Source organism: Pongo pygmaeus, chromosome 9 (genome assembly GCF_028885625.2).
Source record: "Pongo pygmaeus isolate AG05252 chromosome 9, NHGRI_mPonPyg2-v2.0_pri, whole genome shotgun sequence".
Lineage (NCBI taxonomy): Eukaryota > Metazoa > Chordata > Mammalia > Primates > Hominidae > Pongo > Pongo pygmaeus.
This window is the reverse complement of record NC_072382.2, coordinates 73,927,602-73,944,014: the sequence shown is the minus strand read 5'-3', so window position 1 is coordinate 73,944,014 and position 16,413 is coordinate 73,927,602. Positions and strand designations below refer to the sequence as shown.

Below are 16,413 nucleotides of genomic sequence, written 5' to 3'. Positions count from 1 at the left end.
TGATTCTAATTGTCATTTGGATTTTCAGAACATTTTTACAAACACCTTTCCCACCAAAAACCCCCCAATTTTCCGTTTGCCAAAGATGATTCTAGTAGCATGAAATCAATATGTTAGATGTATATGTGTCTTTATGTAAAATGTTAATTTCTTTAGAGCACTCACCTAATATTAGTCAGTTAAACATATTTGTATAAGAATACCTGTGTTTTATCTTTGCCAAAAAATATCTCTTTCAAAACAAACATAGTGAGTAACCTATGTGATCACTGGCAGTGATTTTGGGTTGGAAGAAAGTGTGTGTGTCTGTGTGTGTGTGTGTCTGATTGTGCAGAAAGAGGGTGGAAGGTAGGGGCAGAGAATTAATACTAGTATAACTTCCCAACCAGGAGGAAATACTGCATTTCAAATTTCCAGTGCATTCATCAGATCTAATTGAATTACTGCCACCTTACTCAATATCAGAATATTTCGAGAGTTTAACTACCTCTGGTGCTTTTCTCTTCCATTGATGAAGTAGTCTCAGACCTGAATTTAACTGACATTCCTGGGCAAAGAATGTTTGATAAGGCTAGGTGTGGTGGCTCACGCCTGTAATCCCAGCACTTTGGATGGCCGAGCCGGGTGGATCACCTGAGGTCAGGAATTCAAGACCAGCCTGACCAATATGGTGAAACCCCATCTCTACTAAAAATACAAAAATTAACCGGGTGTGGTGGCGTGCGCCTGTAGTTCCAGCTACTCGGGAGGCTGAGACAGGAGAATTGCTTGAACCCGGGAGGTGGAGGTTGCAGTGAGCTGAGATCATGCCACTGCCCTCCAGCCTGGGTGACAGAGTGAGACTCTATCTCAAAAAAAAAAAAAAGAATCTTTGGTAAGATTCAACAAATGCTCATGTCTGTGAATTAACTTGTTTTATATTATAGCTGATGATCTATGTTACATCTAAGCAATTGTTAAATATTCAGTACGTATTAGGTATACCTGTCAGGACTCTGAGATAGCAAATGACAGAAACCTCCTTCAAACTGCTTTAAGCCAAGAAGGGAATGTATCTGCTTGTGTAACTGAAAATTGAAGAACTTCAAGCATGGGTGGATCTAGGGGTTCAAATGATGGTATTAGAATTCAGACTTTCTTTCCATCCATTAGCTCTGCTTTTCTGAATGGCTTCACTCGCTAACAAGTCTCTCCACATGGTGACCCCCAATGTGCCAGATTTATAAATCTTAAAGGTAGCAATCCCAGATTTTTCATTTTCCCAAATGACCAGAGTTGTTTTGCATAGCAGCTGCATCATTTGACATTGTGCACCAACAGTGCACAAGGGCTCCAGTTTCTCTACAGCCTTGCCAACATCTGTTATCCTTTTAAAAAAATAATAGCCTCCTAACAGGTGTGAGGTAATTAATATTGTGGCTTTGATCTGTATTTAACTGATGGTTAGTGATATTAAGCAATCTAATATTCTTTATTATCAATTTTTTCCTCCACTATTAGCTTCTTATTTTTTAAATCCTGTATTCTTTTAGTAATTACCTTAGAGATTATAATATGCCTCCCTAACTTATTACATTACCTTGAATCATTAATCTTACTATTCCCCAAACCTTGTTCCAAATTAACTTTTTTTTTTTTTTGAGGCGGAGTCTCGCTCTGTCACCCAGGCTGGAGTGCAGTGGCATGATCTCCCTCACAGCAGCCTCTGCCTCTTGGGCTCGGCGATCCTCCCACCCCCGTCTCCTGAGTGGCTGCGATTACAGGCGTGTACCACCACGCCTGGCTAATTTTATTGTATTTTTAGTAGAGACAGGTTTCACCATGTTGGCCAGGCTGGTCCTGAACTCCTGACCTCAAGTGATCTGCCTGCCTCAGCCTCCAAAAGTGTGGGGATTACAGGCATGAGCCACCTCGCCTGGTCTAATTTAACTTACTACAATCTACCTTGAATTAGTATTTTACTACCTCATGAACAATATAAAAATCTTCTAGCAAGATAATTCCATTTAACTCCCATTTATGACTTTTTGGCTGTTAGACCTTTTGACTCTGTTCATATGTCTTTTCTACTTTTTCAGAATTTTCTGTTTTCCACCCTTTTTTCTCTGTGTACTTCAATCTGAATATTTAACAAGTTTATTAATATACTGTTCTACTATTTTGAATCTGCTTTAAAAACTCATCTTTTGGGGACGGGAGTGGTGGTTCATGCCTGTAATTTCAGCACTTTGGGAGGCCGAGGTGGAAAGATCATTTCAGTTCAAGATCAGCCTGGCCAACATGGTGAAATCCCGTCTCTACAAAAAATGCAAAAATTAGCCAGGTGTGGTGGTTCATGCCTGCAGTCCCAGCTACTTGGGAGGTTGAGGCAGGAGGATCACTTGAGCCCAGGAGGTAGAGATTGCAGGAAGTCGAGATCGTGCCACTGCACTCCAGCCTGGGTGACAGAGGGAGACCCTTTCTCAAAAACAAAAAAACCCTCATATTTCGGAATCTTAATGTACTTTTCAGTTCCAGGATTTTTATTTGACTTTTAAATACTACATTCCATGTTTCTGGTACAATTCTCCATGTTTTTCCTTTATCCTCTTAAACATGTTACTACTGATCTCTATTATATAATTTCACTATCTGAATTACTGTAGGTCTCTTTTAACTGCCTGCGGTTTTTCTTGATGTTTGGTTATTTGGGTCTTCTGTTTGATTATGACTCACAATGTTGGACATTGTGGATAAAAATTGTAGAGGCTCTGGGAAGATGTTATTTCCAAAGAGGGTTAAGCTTTCTTCTGGCAGGTGGATAGAATGCTATTAGATCACCTTGATTCTGTTAGGCTCTCTGGTTTTAGGCTTTTTAGGGCTATTCTGTTTCACTTACTCCTAGAGTTTTAACTGAAAATATAGGGTGCTTGCCAAGACCCTTCTAATTTGACAAGACTTGAACTCTGACCTTTGTCTTCTCAACATCATGTAGCCGCTCTGATGCTCTGATCTCTGCTCACTCTTTGGCCTCTCAGCTACGGTTCTCTACTGGATTTCTTGGCATTTTACCCAACACCTGCTTTTTAGAAGTCATCTGTTAACCCAAGGGGAAATTACGTACAGATTTTTGGACTTGCTTTTCTGCAGTACCCCTCTTTCTAGACCCTTACCTCTCAAGTTCCTGTTCTTTTGGCATCCCTAAACTCCAACCTCTGTCTCCCCAGTCTAGTAAAAATGCCACTTTCTGTTTCTGTCCTATTTCTTTATACCATGATTCAACAAATGCCCTGAGGAAAAACGTCAAGTTGGATTTAAGACTTACCTTGGTGTATTCCTCTTTTCCCGGGTGTCTTAGTCCTTTAAGTCCAGTGTGTGGTGGTGTTCTTTAATGCTGGCAGTTTTTTAAAAATGTATTTTGTTCAACTTTTACACTTTCCAGACTAGAGAAAGGTAGTCTGATCCAAGTTGTTCTGTCATGATCAGAACCAATCTGACTTAAAATTCTTCCTCTATAACATTTTAAAGTTCATGTTCTTTTAAAGATTTTCTCTAATTTGACTATTTTCTTTTATAATGCTTGGAAGATAAACACAATTATATTACAATTATGAAGAGCCCCAGTTTATAATGAGGATTATGAGAATTATTACATTTTTCAAAATTATTTTCTGTATGCTGACATTTGCTTAAAAATTAGAATGAAAGGCCACAATAACTTAAGGCTTTTTGCCATTCTTATGTTTACTTAACCGTACTTTTGTCCGTATCTTTCTCATTTATACTAGAGTTTACTTACCTTCCTTGAAATACTGTGGTTCACATTTGTATAACGCTTTAGAGTTTGCAAACTGCTGCCATATCCATTATAGTCTCATTTGATTTTTACACAACCCTGATAGTATTTAAGTATTATTATTTTACAAATGATAAAACTAAAGCTAAAAATGTTAAAGAGACTTAGGTAGTAAATAACAGAGTGGGAACTTGAATATACTACTTCCTAATTCCAAATCCCGTACAATGCTTTTAAAACAAAGCTTAGTATTGAAACAGGTTTATAGAAAAATACATGTAAATACCTTCACCATAGTAGACTACTTAATTCTCTCACTCCTTTTATCTTGCTCCTTTTATCCTCATTCTCCCAATTTCCTAATTAATTGTTCATGTTTCTACATAACCTTTATGTTTATTATTTTTTATTATTTTGTGAATTTTCCATTCTGCTTTCTTTAATTATACATCTGGTTTCGGACATTACCCTTAAGTCTACAGTAAAAATTAACTTTTAAAATTTTTTTCTTAGGATAAATTTCTAGGGCATTATTACTGGGTTAGAGAACCTAATCATTTGTAGGACTTCGATGTGTTGGCCCAGGTTACTTTTATTTGTATTCTTATATTCAAGTTATTAGCAAGTTTATTATTGTGTCTCTGTCATACTCAGAGACTATACTTTTAACTTCTTCCTTTTTTTTTTTTTTTTTTGAGACAGAATTTTTCTCTGCTCTGTCACCCATGCTAGAGTGCGGTGGCGTGAACACGGCTCACTGTGGCCTCAACCTCTTGGGCTCAAGTGATCCTTCCACCCCAGCCTCCCAAGTAGTTGGGACTACAGGTGCTTGCCACCACACCTGGCTGATTTTTGTACTTTTTCTGTAGAGACGAGGTTTCGCCATGTTGCCCAGGGTGGTCTCGAACTCCAGGGCTCAAGATATCTGGCTGCCTCAGCCTCCCAAAGTGCTAAGATTACAGGTGTGAGCCACCGCACCTGGCCCAGTTTTTGGTTCTTAATATCAAAATTGTAGCCATGGAGCCTGCTCTTAGCTCTTCACACCTGCAAACACAGCATTATTAGAATGTTTAGCACTTCTTTATGGGAGTGTCAGGTTGTCATCTTATCATTTATTAAACAAAAGCTTTGTATTTGATAAGTACTATTACAATTTAGGGGAGAAAACACTTTTTCTTTCTGCAAGATAAAAGCTTACTTTTAGTTTATATGTGACAAAATACTATTCGGCGATAAAAAGGAATGAAGTACTGATATCTGCTACAACTTGAATGAACCCTAAAAATGTTTTGATAAGTGAAAGAAGTGAGAAACATAAGGCCACATATTATTTGATTCCATTTGTACTAAATATCCCAAAAAGGAACTCCATAGAGACAAAAAGTAGATTAATTGTTATTGGAGGTGGGGAGAAATGGGGAGTGACAGCTAATGGATACAGAGTTTCTTTTTGGGGTAGGAAAATGTTTTGGAATTCAAGCAAAGTGATGGTTGAACAACCTTGTCACCACTGAATTGTATACTTTAAAAAAGGTGAATTTTGTTGTATGTGAATTATATGTCAATTTTTTAAAAGCTTTTAAGATAAACTACATCTATAAGATACAGTTTGCATTGTATCTTTTTTTTTTTTTTTTTTTTTTTTTTTTGAGACGAAGTCTCGCTCTGTCGCCCAGGCTGGAGTGCAGTGGCATGATCTCGGCTCACTGCAAGCTCTGCCTCCTGGATTCATGCCATTCTCCTGCCTCAGCCTCCCGAGTAGCTGGGACTACAGGCGCCCACCACCACGCCCAGCTAATATTTTTGTATTTTTAGTAGAGATGGCGTTTCACCGTGAGTTTACACTATATCTTAAAACATGGTCATCACAGGACTAGGGTACACACTTTAATAGGTTGCATAGTAAATGGTATCATCACATCCTTGCCGTGTGACTCGGAGTAAATTATTTAACATCTGAGTCTATTTTCTCATCTTAATGGGATCACTACTACTACTACTGCTGCTGCTACTACTACTACTACTACTACCTTTTTCATAGAGTAGTTTCAAGGACTAAATGTGATAATACCTGTAAAGTGCGAAACATAGTACCTGTGCAGTGCCCACAAGGGGTCTTTTTAGAAGTAATAAGCATTCAGACTCCTGTGGCTCTCATAGGCCACACCTGACAAGAGGTTTACTGAGAAGGACAGAGTACAGGAAACACAATTTGCCAGCAGGGAAGCATCTAGCATTAATGGAAATAATTCTCCCACTATTGTATGTCTCAGTCCACATAGCTGACCAGTTATTCTGTTTGGTCCTCCAAGTGACAGGTCTAGGACAAGGGAGTGAGACACATTTGCAGATCCAGCTTTAGCCCCTAAAGGAGACTAAAATTTTTTACAACAACTCTATAGACAGAGCTTCCAGTGTCCTTGTAAGGGACATGTCCAGATACACCATACTCACAGAAGCCCAAAGCCATGGCTTTTCTATCAGATATTTATTTATTTATTTTTATTATACTTTAAGTTTTAGGGTACATGTGCACAACATGCAGGTTAGTTACATATGTATACATGTGCCATGTTGGTGTGCTGCACCCAGTAACTCGTCATTTAACATTAGGTATATCTCCAAATGCTATCCCTCCCCCCTCCCCTCACCCCACAACAGGCCCCAGTGTGTGATGTTCGCCTTCCTGTGTCCATGTGTTCTCATTGTTCAATTCCGACCTATGAGTGAGAACATGCGGTGTTTGGCTTTTTGTCCTTGAGATAGTTTGCTGAGAATGATGGTTTCCAGCTTCATCCATGTCCCTACAAAGGACATGAACTCATCATTTTTTATGGCTGCATAGTATTCCATGGTGTATATGTGCCACATTTTCTTAATCCAGTCTATCATTGTTGGACATTTGGGTTGGTTCCAAGTCTTTGCTATTGTGAATAGTGCTGCAATAAACATATGTGTGCATGTGTCTTTAGAGCAGCATGATTTATAATCCTTTGGGTATATACCCAGTAATGGAATGGCTGGGTCAAATGGTATTTCTAGTTCTAGATCCCCAAGGAATCGCCACACTGACTTCCACAAAAGTTGAACTAGTTTACAGTCCCACCAACAGTGTAAAAGTGTTCCTACTTCTCCACATCCTCTCCAGCACCTGTTGTTTCCTGACTTTTTAATGGTCGCCATTCTAACTGGTGTGGGATGGTATCTCATTGTGGTTTTGATTTGCATTTCTCTGATGGCCAGTGATGATGAGCATTTTTTCATGTGTCTTTTGGCTGCATAAATGTCTTCTTTTGAGAAATGTCTGTTCATATCCTTTGCCCACTTTTTGATGGGGTTGTTTGTTTTTTTCTTGTAAATTTGTTTGAGTTCATTGTAGATTCTGGATATTAGCCCTTTGTCAGATGAGTAGATTGCAAAAATTTTCTCCCATTCTGTAGGTTGCCTGTTCACTCTGATGGTAGTTTCTTTTGCTGTGCAGAAGTTCTTCAGTTTAATTAGATCCCATTTGTCAATTTTGGCTTTTGTTGCCATTGCTTTTGGTGTTTTAGACATGAAGTCCTTGACCATGCCTATGTCCTGAATGGTATTGCCTAGGTTTTCTCCTAGGGATTTTATGGTTTTAGGTCTAAGATTTAAGTCTTTAATCCATCTTGAATTAATTTTTGTGTAAGGTGTAAGGAAGGGATCCAGTTTCAGCTTTCTACATATGGCTAGCCAGTATTCCCAGCACCATTTATTAAATAGGGAATCATTTCCCCATTTCTTGTTTTTGTCAGGTTTGTCAAAGATCAGATGGTTGTAGGTATGCGGCATTATTTCTGAGGGCTCTGTTCTGTTCCATTGGTCTATATCTCTGTTTTGGTACCAGTACCATGCTGTTTTGGTTACTGTAGCCTTGTAGTAGAGTTTGAAGTCAGGTAGTGTGATGCCTGCAGCTTTGTTCTTTTGGCTTAGGATTGACTTGGCGATGTGGGCTCTTTTTTGGTTCCATATGAACTTTAAAGTAGTTTTTTCCAATTCTGTGAAGAAAGTCATTGGTAGCTTGATGGGGATGGCATTGAATCTATAAATTACCTTGGGCAGTATGGCCATTTTCACAATATTGATTCTTCCTACCTATGAGCATGGAATGTTCTTCCATTTGTTTGTATCCTCTTTTATTTCCTTGAGCAGTGGTTTGTAGTTCTCCTTGAAGAGATCCTTCACATCCCTTGTAAGCTGGATTCCTAGGTATTTTATTCTCTTTGAAGCAATTGTGAATGAGAGTTCACTCATGATTTGGCTCTTTGTTTGTCTGTTGTTGGTGTATAAGAATGCTTGTGATTTTTGCACATTGATTTTGTATCCTGAGACTTTGCTGAAGTTGCCTATCAGCTTAAGGAGATTTTGGGCTGAGATGATGGGGTTTTCTAGATACACAATCATGTCATCTGCAAGCAGGGACAATTTGACTTCCTCTTTTCCTAATTGAATACCCTTTATTTCCTTCTCCTGCCTGATTGCCCTGGCCAGAACTTCCAACACTGTGTTGAATAGGAGTGGTAAGAGAGGGCATCCCTGTCTTGTGCCAGTTTTCAAAGGGAATGCTTCCAGTTTTTGCCCATTCAGTATGATATTGGCTGTAGGTTTGTTGTAGATAGCTCTTATTATTTTGAGATACATCCCATCAATACCTAATTTATTGAGAGTTTTTAGCGTGAAGCGTTGTTGAATTTTGTCAAAGGCCTTTTCTGCATCTATTGAGATAATCATGTGGTTTTTGTCATTGGTTCTGTTTATATGTTGGATTATGTTAATTGATTTGCGTATGTTGAACCAGCCTTGCATCCCAGGGATGAAGCCCACTTGATCAGTGTATGTTGAACCAGCCTTGCATCCCAGGGATGAAGCCCACTTGATCATGGTGGATAAGCTTTTGGTGTGCTGCTGGATTCGGTTTGCCAGTATTTTATTGAGGATTTTTGCATCGATGTTCATCAGGGATATTGGTCTAAAATTATCTTTTTTTTGTTGTGTCCCTGCAAGGCTTTGGTATCAGGATGATACTGGCCTCATAAAATGAGTTAGGGAGGATTCCCTCTTTTTCTATTGATTGGAATAGTTTCAGAAGGAATGGTACCAGCTCCTCCTTGTACCTCTGGTAGAATTCGGCTGTGAATCCATTTGGTCCTGGACTTTTTTTGGTTGGTAAGCTATTAATGATTGCCTAAATTTCAGAGCCTGTTATTGGTCTATTCAGAGATTCAACTTCTTCCTGGTTTAGTCTTGGGAGGGTGTATATGTTGAGGAACTTATCCATTTCTTCTAGATTTTCTGGTTTATTTGCGTAGAGGTGTTTATAGTATTCTCTGATGGTAGTTTGTATTTCTGTGGGATCAGTGGTGATATCCCCTTTATCATTTTTTATTGCATCTATTTGATTCTTCTCTCTTTTCTTCTTTATAGTCTTGCTAGCGGTCTATCAATTTCGTTGATCTTTTCAAAAAAAAAACAGCTCCTGGATTCATTGATTTTTTTGAAGGGTTTTTTTTGTGTCTCTATTTCCTTCAATTCTGCTCTGAGCTTAGTTATTTCTTGCCTTCTGCTAGCTTTTGAATGTGTTTGCTCTTGCTTCTCTAGTTCTTTTCATTGTGACGTTAGGGTGTCAATTTTGGATCTTTCCTGCTTTCTCTTGTGGGCATTGAGTGCTGTAAATTTCCCTCTACACACTGCTTTGAATGTGTCCCGGAGATTCTGGTATGTTGTGTCTTTGTTCTCATTGGTTTCAAAGAAAACATCTTTATTTCTGCCTTCATTTCCTTATGTACCCAGTAGTCATTCAGGAGCAGGTTGTCCAGTTTCCATGTAGTTGAGCAGTTTTGAGTGAGTTTCTTAATCCTGAGTTCTAGTTTGATTGCACTGTGGTCTGAGAGACAGTTTGTTATAATTTCTGTTCTTTTACATTTGCTGAGGAGTGCTTTACTTCCAACTATGTGGTCAATTTTGGAATAAGTGCAGTGTGGTGCTGAGAAGAATGTATATTCTGTTGATTTGGGGTGGAGGGTTCCTATCAGATATTTATAGTTAATTTTTAGTTTATCCCAAATTGATGTAGTTTGCCTACCAGGGTTTGTAAGCAATGTTGCCTAATAACACAGCTGACATTGTGTCTTCTCATCAGGTTTCTATTGAAACACGTATCTAGAAAGTTAAGCAAAGGCCCAGTTTCATGCAGAGGGGAAAAGTTTTGTTTTATTTTGTGTTTTTTTAACCTTTTCCTTCACAGCCTAACACTTATTAAGTGCTTAATAAATATGAGTGGTTATTTTGCTTTTATCTGTCCATGCAGAATCTTCTAGATGTCTCATCCCCTGTAGTCCTTTCTTAACACCTAACAGCTTCTGGGAAAGTCTAGCCTGTATGTCATATGGTTAAGTTTATTCTCGTTTTATCCTCGTTCTTCTGATGTCCTTGCCCTCCTCCACACTATTCACCCTTGCACAATAGTCCCTCACCAGTGTCTCCTCCTGCATTGCTGAGCTTTTGCCAGTCTCCACCAGTGCTATTTCAGGCTTAGAAGTTTTTAGATGTAACTGCTCTAAGCTTGTTTCAAAGTGGAGTCAGTCTGCTTTGGATACTCAGAAGAGTCCTGAGGCAGTGTTGCTTTGGCCCCGTTGTGTTATAAGAGTTAATTGATTAAACATTGTTTTAGTTGTTATGTCCATCCCTTCTGCTCGAATGTATATGTGTATCCACAGAGTTGGGCAGGGGATGGTTTTGAGTAATAACTGTTATGTGGTACCCAGGTTTCGTGCTTCTCTTGTTCACCTTGGACTTAACCAAGTCAGACTACTCAGATTTCACTCCCTGTTGTCTAAGGGGTGAATTCTTAAGTACCCTTTGCACTATCGGTTACCCAAACATAAAGAGAGACTTTGTTAAGATTATGGGGAAATACAGAATTGCCTTATTCTTTTGCTTTTATTATCATGATATCTCCAACAGTAAGAACATTTTTCATAGTTGCTCTTCCATGTCTTACCTTAATGTCAGTCATCAGCAGCACTCGGGTTATTTCTCAATGTATGGTTGTTAGGCAAACTGTGACACTGTTTGATGTGTAGTACTTAAGATGGAAATACCAGGATTTTAATTTGCAGTTTGAAGGACACTGAAAGTACTGACTTTTCCCCTGGGTTTCCATCCTGAAGGCACAGTGTATAGTCCTTAGGACGAAGTCATTTTCTGTAAGCCTGAAAACTAAAATCATAATGATTGTACTTTTGTATTTTACAGTGTGTGGACCAATTGACAAAGATCCAAACTGAATTACAAGAGACAGTGAAAGATTTAGCTAAAGGCAAAAAGAAATACTTTGAGACTGAACAGATGGCTCATGCAGTACGAGAGAAAGCTGACATCGAGGCAAAGTATGTGTTTTAACATTTCTGAGAAAATTATTATGCAAATAAATGTTATTGTTGCTAATAGTTTGTTCTCTATTAGTAGTGAGCATGGACCCATTCTCAGGTAGTGGTGGTTTCGTTTGACCTACATATGTTATATACTTTAGGTCACATTTTTTTAATTGACTGACTTTTATCTGAATTAATATAGCAAAATGGGAATATTAGATTAGTCAGTTTTTCACATTAAATTGAATTTTGAAAAAGAAGGTAAATGAACATTGTATTTACAGACTTGAAAGCTTATCAAAAGCCTGAAGTCACTGCTATGGTGTCTGGATATCAGGGTTTAAGAGCCTCATTTTTCTCATGCTAGATTCTCAATCAGTTGTAGTTGGAAATTCCTGTGATCCTCAGAATGCCACTGAAGGTCCATGAACACATCAAGTGAACAAAAGCACTGACCTCTATGTAGAAACCCTGCCCCAGGCAGTGTTTTTTTCTTTTACACAAAAATCTAGTGTATATGTACATAATTTTTCATGTATGCTTTAGCAATTGTATGAATTCAATATATGTGAATTACAAGACCTTTTATTTTAAGAATAAGTAGGAAAAGAGGGAATTGGCAACTGGTAATAGAAGGTGATATAAAGCAAGCAATGTAATATTTTTGCAATGACAATTTTAGGAAAGATAAAAAGTTGATGAGAAAAAGCATGTTATAGAACTGGACTCTGAAGACATCTGTGAGAAGGAGAGCGGAGACTCAGGGTCAGTGCGCTGACTGATGCAAAATCTAGGAGTCTGAACTCCTAGTCATAAGATCAGAAAGGCTTTGAACACCTGTACAAACAGACCAGCAAGGAGGGGGCTATCTTTCTAATACAGTTTTTATTCACAAGAAATGTAAGCAACCTTATAAGCAACTTGTGAAAATTCAGGGGCTCCCCAGTTTATCAAGAGTTAGTAAGTGAGTATTCATGAAGGACTTGATGTTACAGGAAAGCACATTTAATATTTGCCTAATTTGTTTTATTGTATTTATTGTTTTATTCTTTGAACATAGAAATATTTCCTGTACTTTTATAGAGTCAGTGAACCCATCTTCTCAATAAGACCTGAAGTTTTTAGATTAGATGTCCATTGGGAATATACTCTCATAGTCATTTTTAGAAACTTGTTTTCTTAAACTTTCAGAGATCCTAGAACAGAGAATTGACAGATTTGTAAAGCATGTATAAACGCCTAATTTAGCCACAGACCACAGGATGAACACGAGCACAGTGGAGGGTCGTTTCTGAGAAGTGGGGATTTGATAGGGTCTAATTCACAGAGCTGATCACAAGGAATTGCCTTCTGACATGACCCAGATTCAGAGGGGATATAGCAAGCTAGACACATTAATATTAACTTTTCAACTATAGAGTAAGGAATGCCACTTTATCTTCATTTATTCGCTGTTTGTTGAATACTTTATATTGGACATGGTGAGTACAGAGATGAGTAAGGTAAGCTTTGTGCCCTCAAGGAGTTTAAGGCCTAGAATTAGAAACTCAAAGAAATTAAGTGCCTAAAGTCACTTAATATTAACTAATAACTTACTTGCAGTAGTAATGTGAAAACACTCTTAGGAAAGCCTAGAAAATATAGAGGTTACTTTTGCCTAATGATAAAGGAAAGCTTTATAGAAGAAGTGATGTTTGGATAGAATCTTGAGGAATGAATATAAATTTTCTAAGTAGAGATGAGGAGGAAGATCAGGAAGGGGAAGTTAAACTGTACTACCTATAGTTTTGATAGATGATTTGATAGATTGTGTGGAGATGCACACATTAGGAGAGACCATAGAAGGAAGAGGGATACAATTTGAAGGAGATGATGAGTTTCATTTTGGATATGTTTATTCTGAAGAGCCTGGGAAACAGTGGGGTGAATACGTTTGGAATGTTGTCAAATATCTGGCACTTAAATGAGAATTTGGGCCTCAAGATCTTGCTTTGAGGGTCAGTTGCCTATCAGATGGTAGTTACATAGTATATAGAATAGATGAGAAGTTGAGTTTGGAACCCCAAGGAACATTAATTTTGAAGGGTAGGTGGTAAAGAGTAGCACATGGTATAGTTCATTATTTGTGTAGTGTTTGGGTGTAAAAATCCTGCCTTATTTTTTCTAGATTGAAATGTTTGAGAACAGGTACTATTTTATTCCATCTATCACTAATACCTACCTTAATACTGCACAAGAAGTATATTAGGATTAGGAAATAAAGCAGAAGCCAGAAACTTAAAACCTTATATTGGAAGATCTACATGCAACTCGGCCTATTTGGGTAATGACTGTAAAAAAAAGTAGAACTGGGAATATCCCCAAACACAGTCTTATTCTGAAAAGGCTTTCTCAGAGATTTGAGTTTGTGGCCTTTACTTTTCTAGATAAAATGAACAGGAATATGATTAATAAAAGTAAAATAATTGGGGCCGGGCGTGGTGGCTCACGCCTGTAATCCCAGCACTTTGGGAGGCCGAGGCGGGTGGATTACAAGGTCAGGAGATCGAGACCATCCTGGCTAACATGGTGAAACCTGTCTCTACTAAAAATACAAAAAATTAGCCGGTTGTGGTGGTGGGTGCCTGTAGTCCCAGCTACTTGGGAGGCTGAGGCAGGAGAATGGCGTGAACCCGGGAGGCAGAGCTTGCAGTGAGCCGAGATTGCGCCACTGCTCTGTCCAGCCTGGGCGACAGAGCGAGACTCCATCTCAAAAAAAAAAGAAAAAAAGAACCTCTGTCATTCTTGGACATAATCACTGTGTGTAGGAGGCGGAGGTTGCAGTAAGCAGAGATCACGCCACTGCACTCCAACCTGGGCAACAGAGCGAGACTCTGTCTCAAAATAAATAAATAAATAAATAAATAAATAAATAAATAAAATAATTATGAAATACGACTATGACAAGGTAAAAAATAACAGGAATCTTTTAAACCCAATTTTTTTAACAATGGGGAAGTAGTTGGGCTGCATATGTGTTCATCCCTGAATGTTTTCTCTTGTTAGAAAAATAAGAGGCTGCTTTTCCTATCCTCTTCACACTGGCTTTGCAAAGACTAACTGCTCCATCATCCAGTCCCAAACTGGCCAGCCACTTTACTTCATGAGGCACAGCTGCCAGCACATGTATTGAATTCTCCCATGGAAATCACCCTGACACTGAAGTCAAGGCAAACATTGCAGCTTTAAAAAAAAATCACTGGTCTTGGGAGTGTTGCTTGTTCCCTAGCATTTGTCTGTTGACTTTCTCCATATGGTTATCTGTAGCTGTTTGGGTAAAATCAACATGTTTGTACTACCTATTGTTAGATTATGGTTACTCTCCCAAACTGAAAAAGGATCAAGGGAGATAAGAACACAAGAGTGGGAGAAGATTACATCATACAGTGCAGAGAGTCCTAGGACTTTCTCAGTAAGTTCAGAATACCCCCGTAGAGCAGAGGAGGCACACAGGCAGGTACCCAAACAAGAAGTATTTTTAATGGGGGAAATAATAGAAGTAAGGACTTCATAGAGCCTATTGATTGCATTATTGCATTCCTGGTCTTGTTAGAGTCCTTCACACACAGCCCTGAAAGTTTGCTGACGCTTGCCTCCATAGGTTGATTGTCCCTGGGTGTCTCTAACCTTTGCAGGAACTAAAGTGTATGAAGTTGTATGGTACTGAGAATAGTCTATAGTTTGATGGCTCTTGTTTATTAGGAGACACCAATATATTTTGATTTTTTTTTGTCAAGTTTTTTTTTTTTTTTTGGTCTTTCTGGATATTTTTCTTATATTAATCCCAGTATTTCCTGTTTTACTATGATAATAAATTCTTCCTGTAGTAAAATAAAGGAAAATAATCATTACTCTTGGTTTTCTGTTTTTTCATTCTTTTTTAGAGCAGTATCTTCAAAAAAGGTTATTTTTAAAATTTAATAATATATTTAGTAATTTATTGTGATATGATTAGATGATTTTATTAAACATACTTTTCTATTTTTATTATAGATCTAAACTTAGTCTTTTTCAATCAAGAATCAGTTTACAGAAGGCAAGTGTAAAGGTAAGTTTTCAATAAGTGTATTTCACAACTGAGAAACCTCTTAGCTTGTAAAACAGAGAATTGGATCTTTGAGGGTGGAGGTGGATTATGTCTACCTTAGAGAAGCATTTTAAAGTCACTGACTCAGGGAGGAACTTTCCCTCCCAGTTCATCCGGGTTTTGCACCCAGCTGTCAACACCTTGGACACACTTGCTTCTCAAGACTGCATTAGGGATAAGTTTCTGGACCTTACCTGCTTAGGTATCCTGTTGTCTTTAGCTCTTAGTCCAAGAGACTTAATCCGGGGGCTTTGGAAAGCTCTACAAAATCTATTTCATTTAGATTTAGACCCCTGAGTGATATTCTGGGCCAGATGTGAGTGAGTTTTTCCTTTGGAAACTTCACACTGTGGAATGCCTGATTAAGTAAGCGTAGAGACCTGGCTGTGGCTGCCAGGCTTCAAACTAGCATGCAGTTCATCTGGCACATTAGGAGTGCTGATTTTTAAAAAACTGTTTTCTAACTCCACTAGATTTACCCATACCTTTGAAGTTAAGGTACTTATTTCAGAACCTTTATTTAGTCATTTGAATAAAATGGGCAAAATATTTTCAAGTTATCTGCAAAGCTTTAGAAGTATGTTAAGCAAATATTTGAAAATGCTTCTGCCCTGTGTAACAGTTCTAGTCACTGTTTCATTCCTCAGTAGTGATGAATAATTTTTATATATGTATAAATGTTTTCCCCACGTGGTTACCTTTATTCTTGTTGGGGAGCCATTAATTGTAAACTAAGAGTAGGATTACTATGTGTTTTGCAGTACAATATCAGTTTGCACTGATTATTTTGTTTTGCTATGTTTTAGTTAAAAGCCCGGCGATCTGAGTGTAATTCCAAAGCTACCCACGCAAGGAATGATTATCTTCTTACCCTAGCGGCAGCAAATGCACATCAGGATCGCTACTATCAAACAGATTTAGTTAACATTATGAAGGTAATACAGCTTTCATATCTATGGTAATTTTACTTCATTGAAAACAAAAACAACTCAAGTTGGGTGTTGGGTTTGTGGGATTGAATCTATAGAAGAGTAGCCAGGCTGTGTTGCATCTCATTGGAATATACTTGTTATTGTTTGGATAGCATCTGTTTCAGATAATTTGGAATTAATTTT

The 16,413-nt window shown here is 38.1% G+C and overlaps 1 protein-coding gene across 6 annotated transcripts in view; it reads left to right on the top strand.

Annotated features, from left to right (window-relative positions):
* The window catches only part of FCHSD2 (FCH and double SH3 domains 2), a 314,626-nt gene that overhangs the window by 153,213 nt on the left and 145,000 nt on the right, over window positions 1-16,413 (top strand). For all 6 annotated transcript variants that reach the window (XM_054440857.2, XM_054440858.2, XM_063672056.1 and 3 more), the window contains 3 exons: window positions 11,054-11,187; window positions 15,205-15,259; window positions 16,105-16,233. In XM_054440857.2, the coding sequence (XP_054296832.1) occupies window positions 11,054-11,187; window positions 15,205-15,259; window positions 16,105-16,233 (318 nt within the window). The remainder of the gene's footprint in view (window positions 1-11,053; window positions 11,188-15,204; window positions 15,260-16,104; window positions 16,234-16,413) is intronic.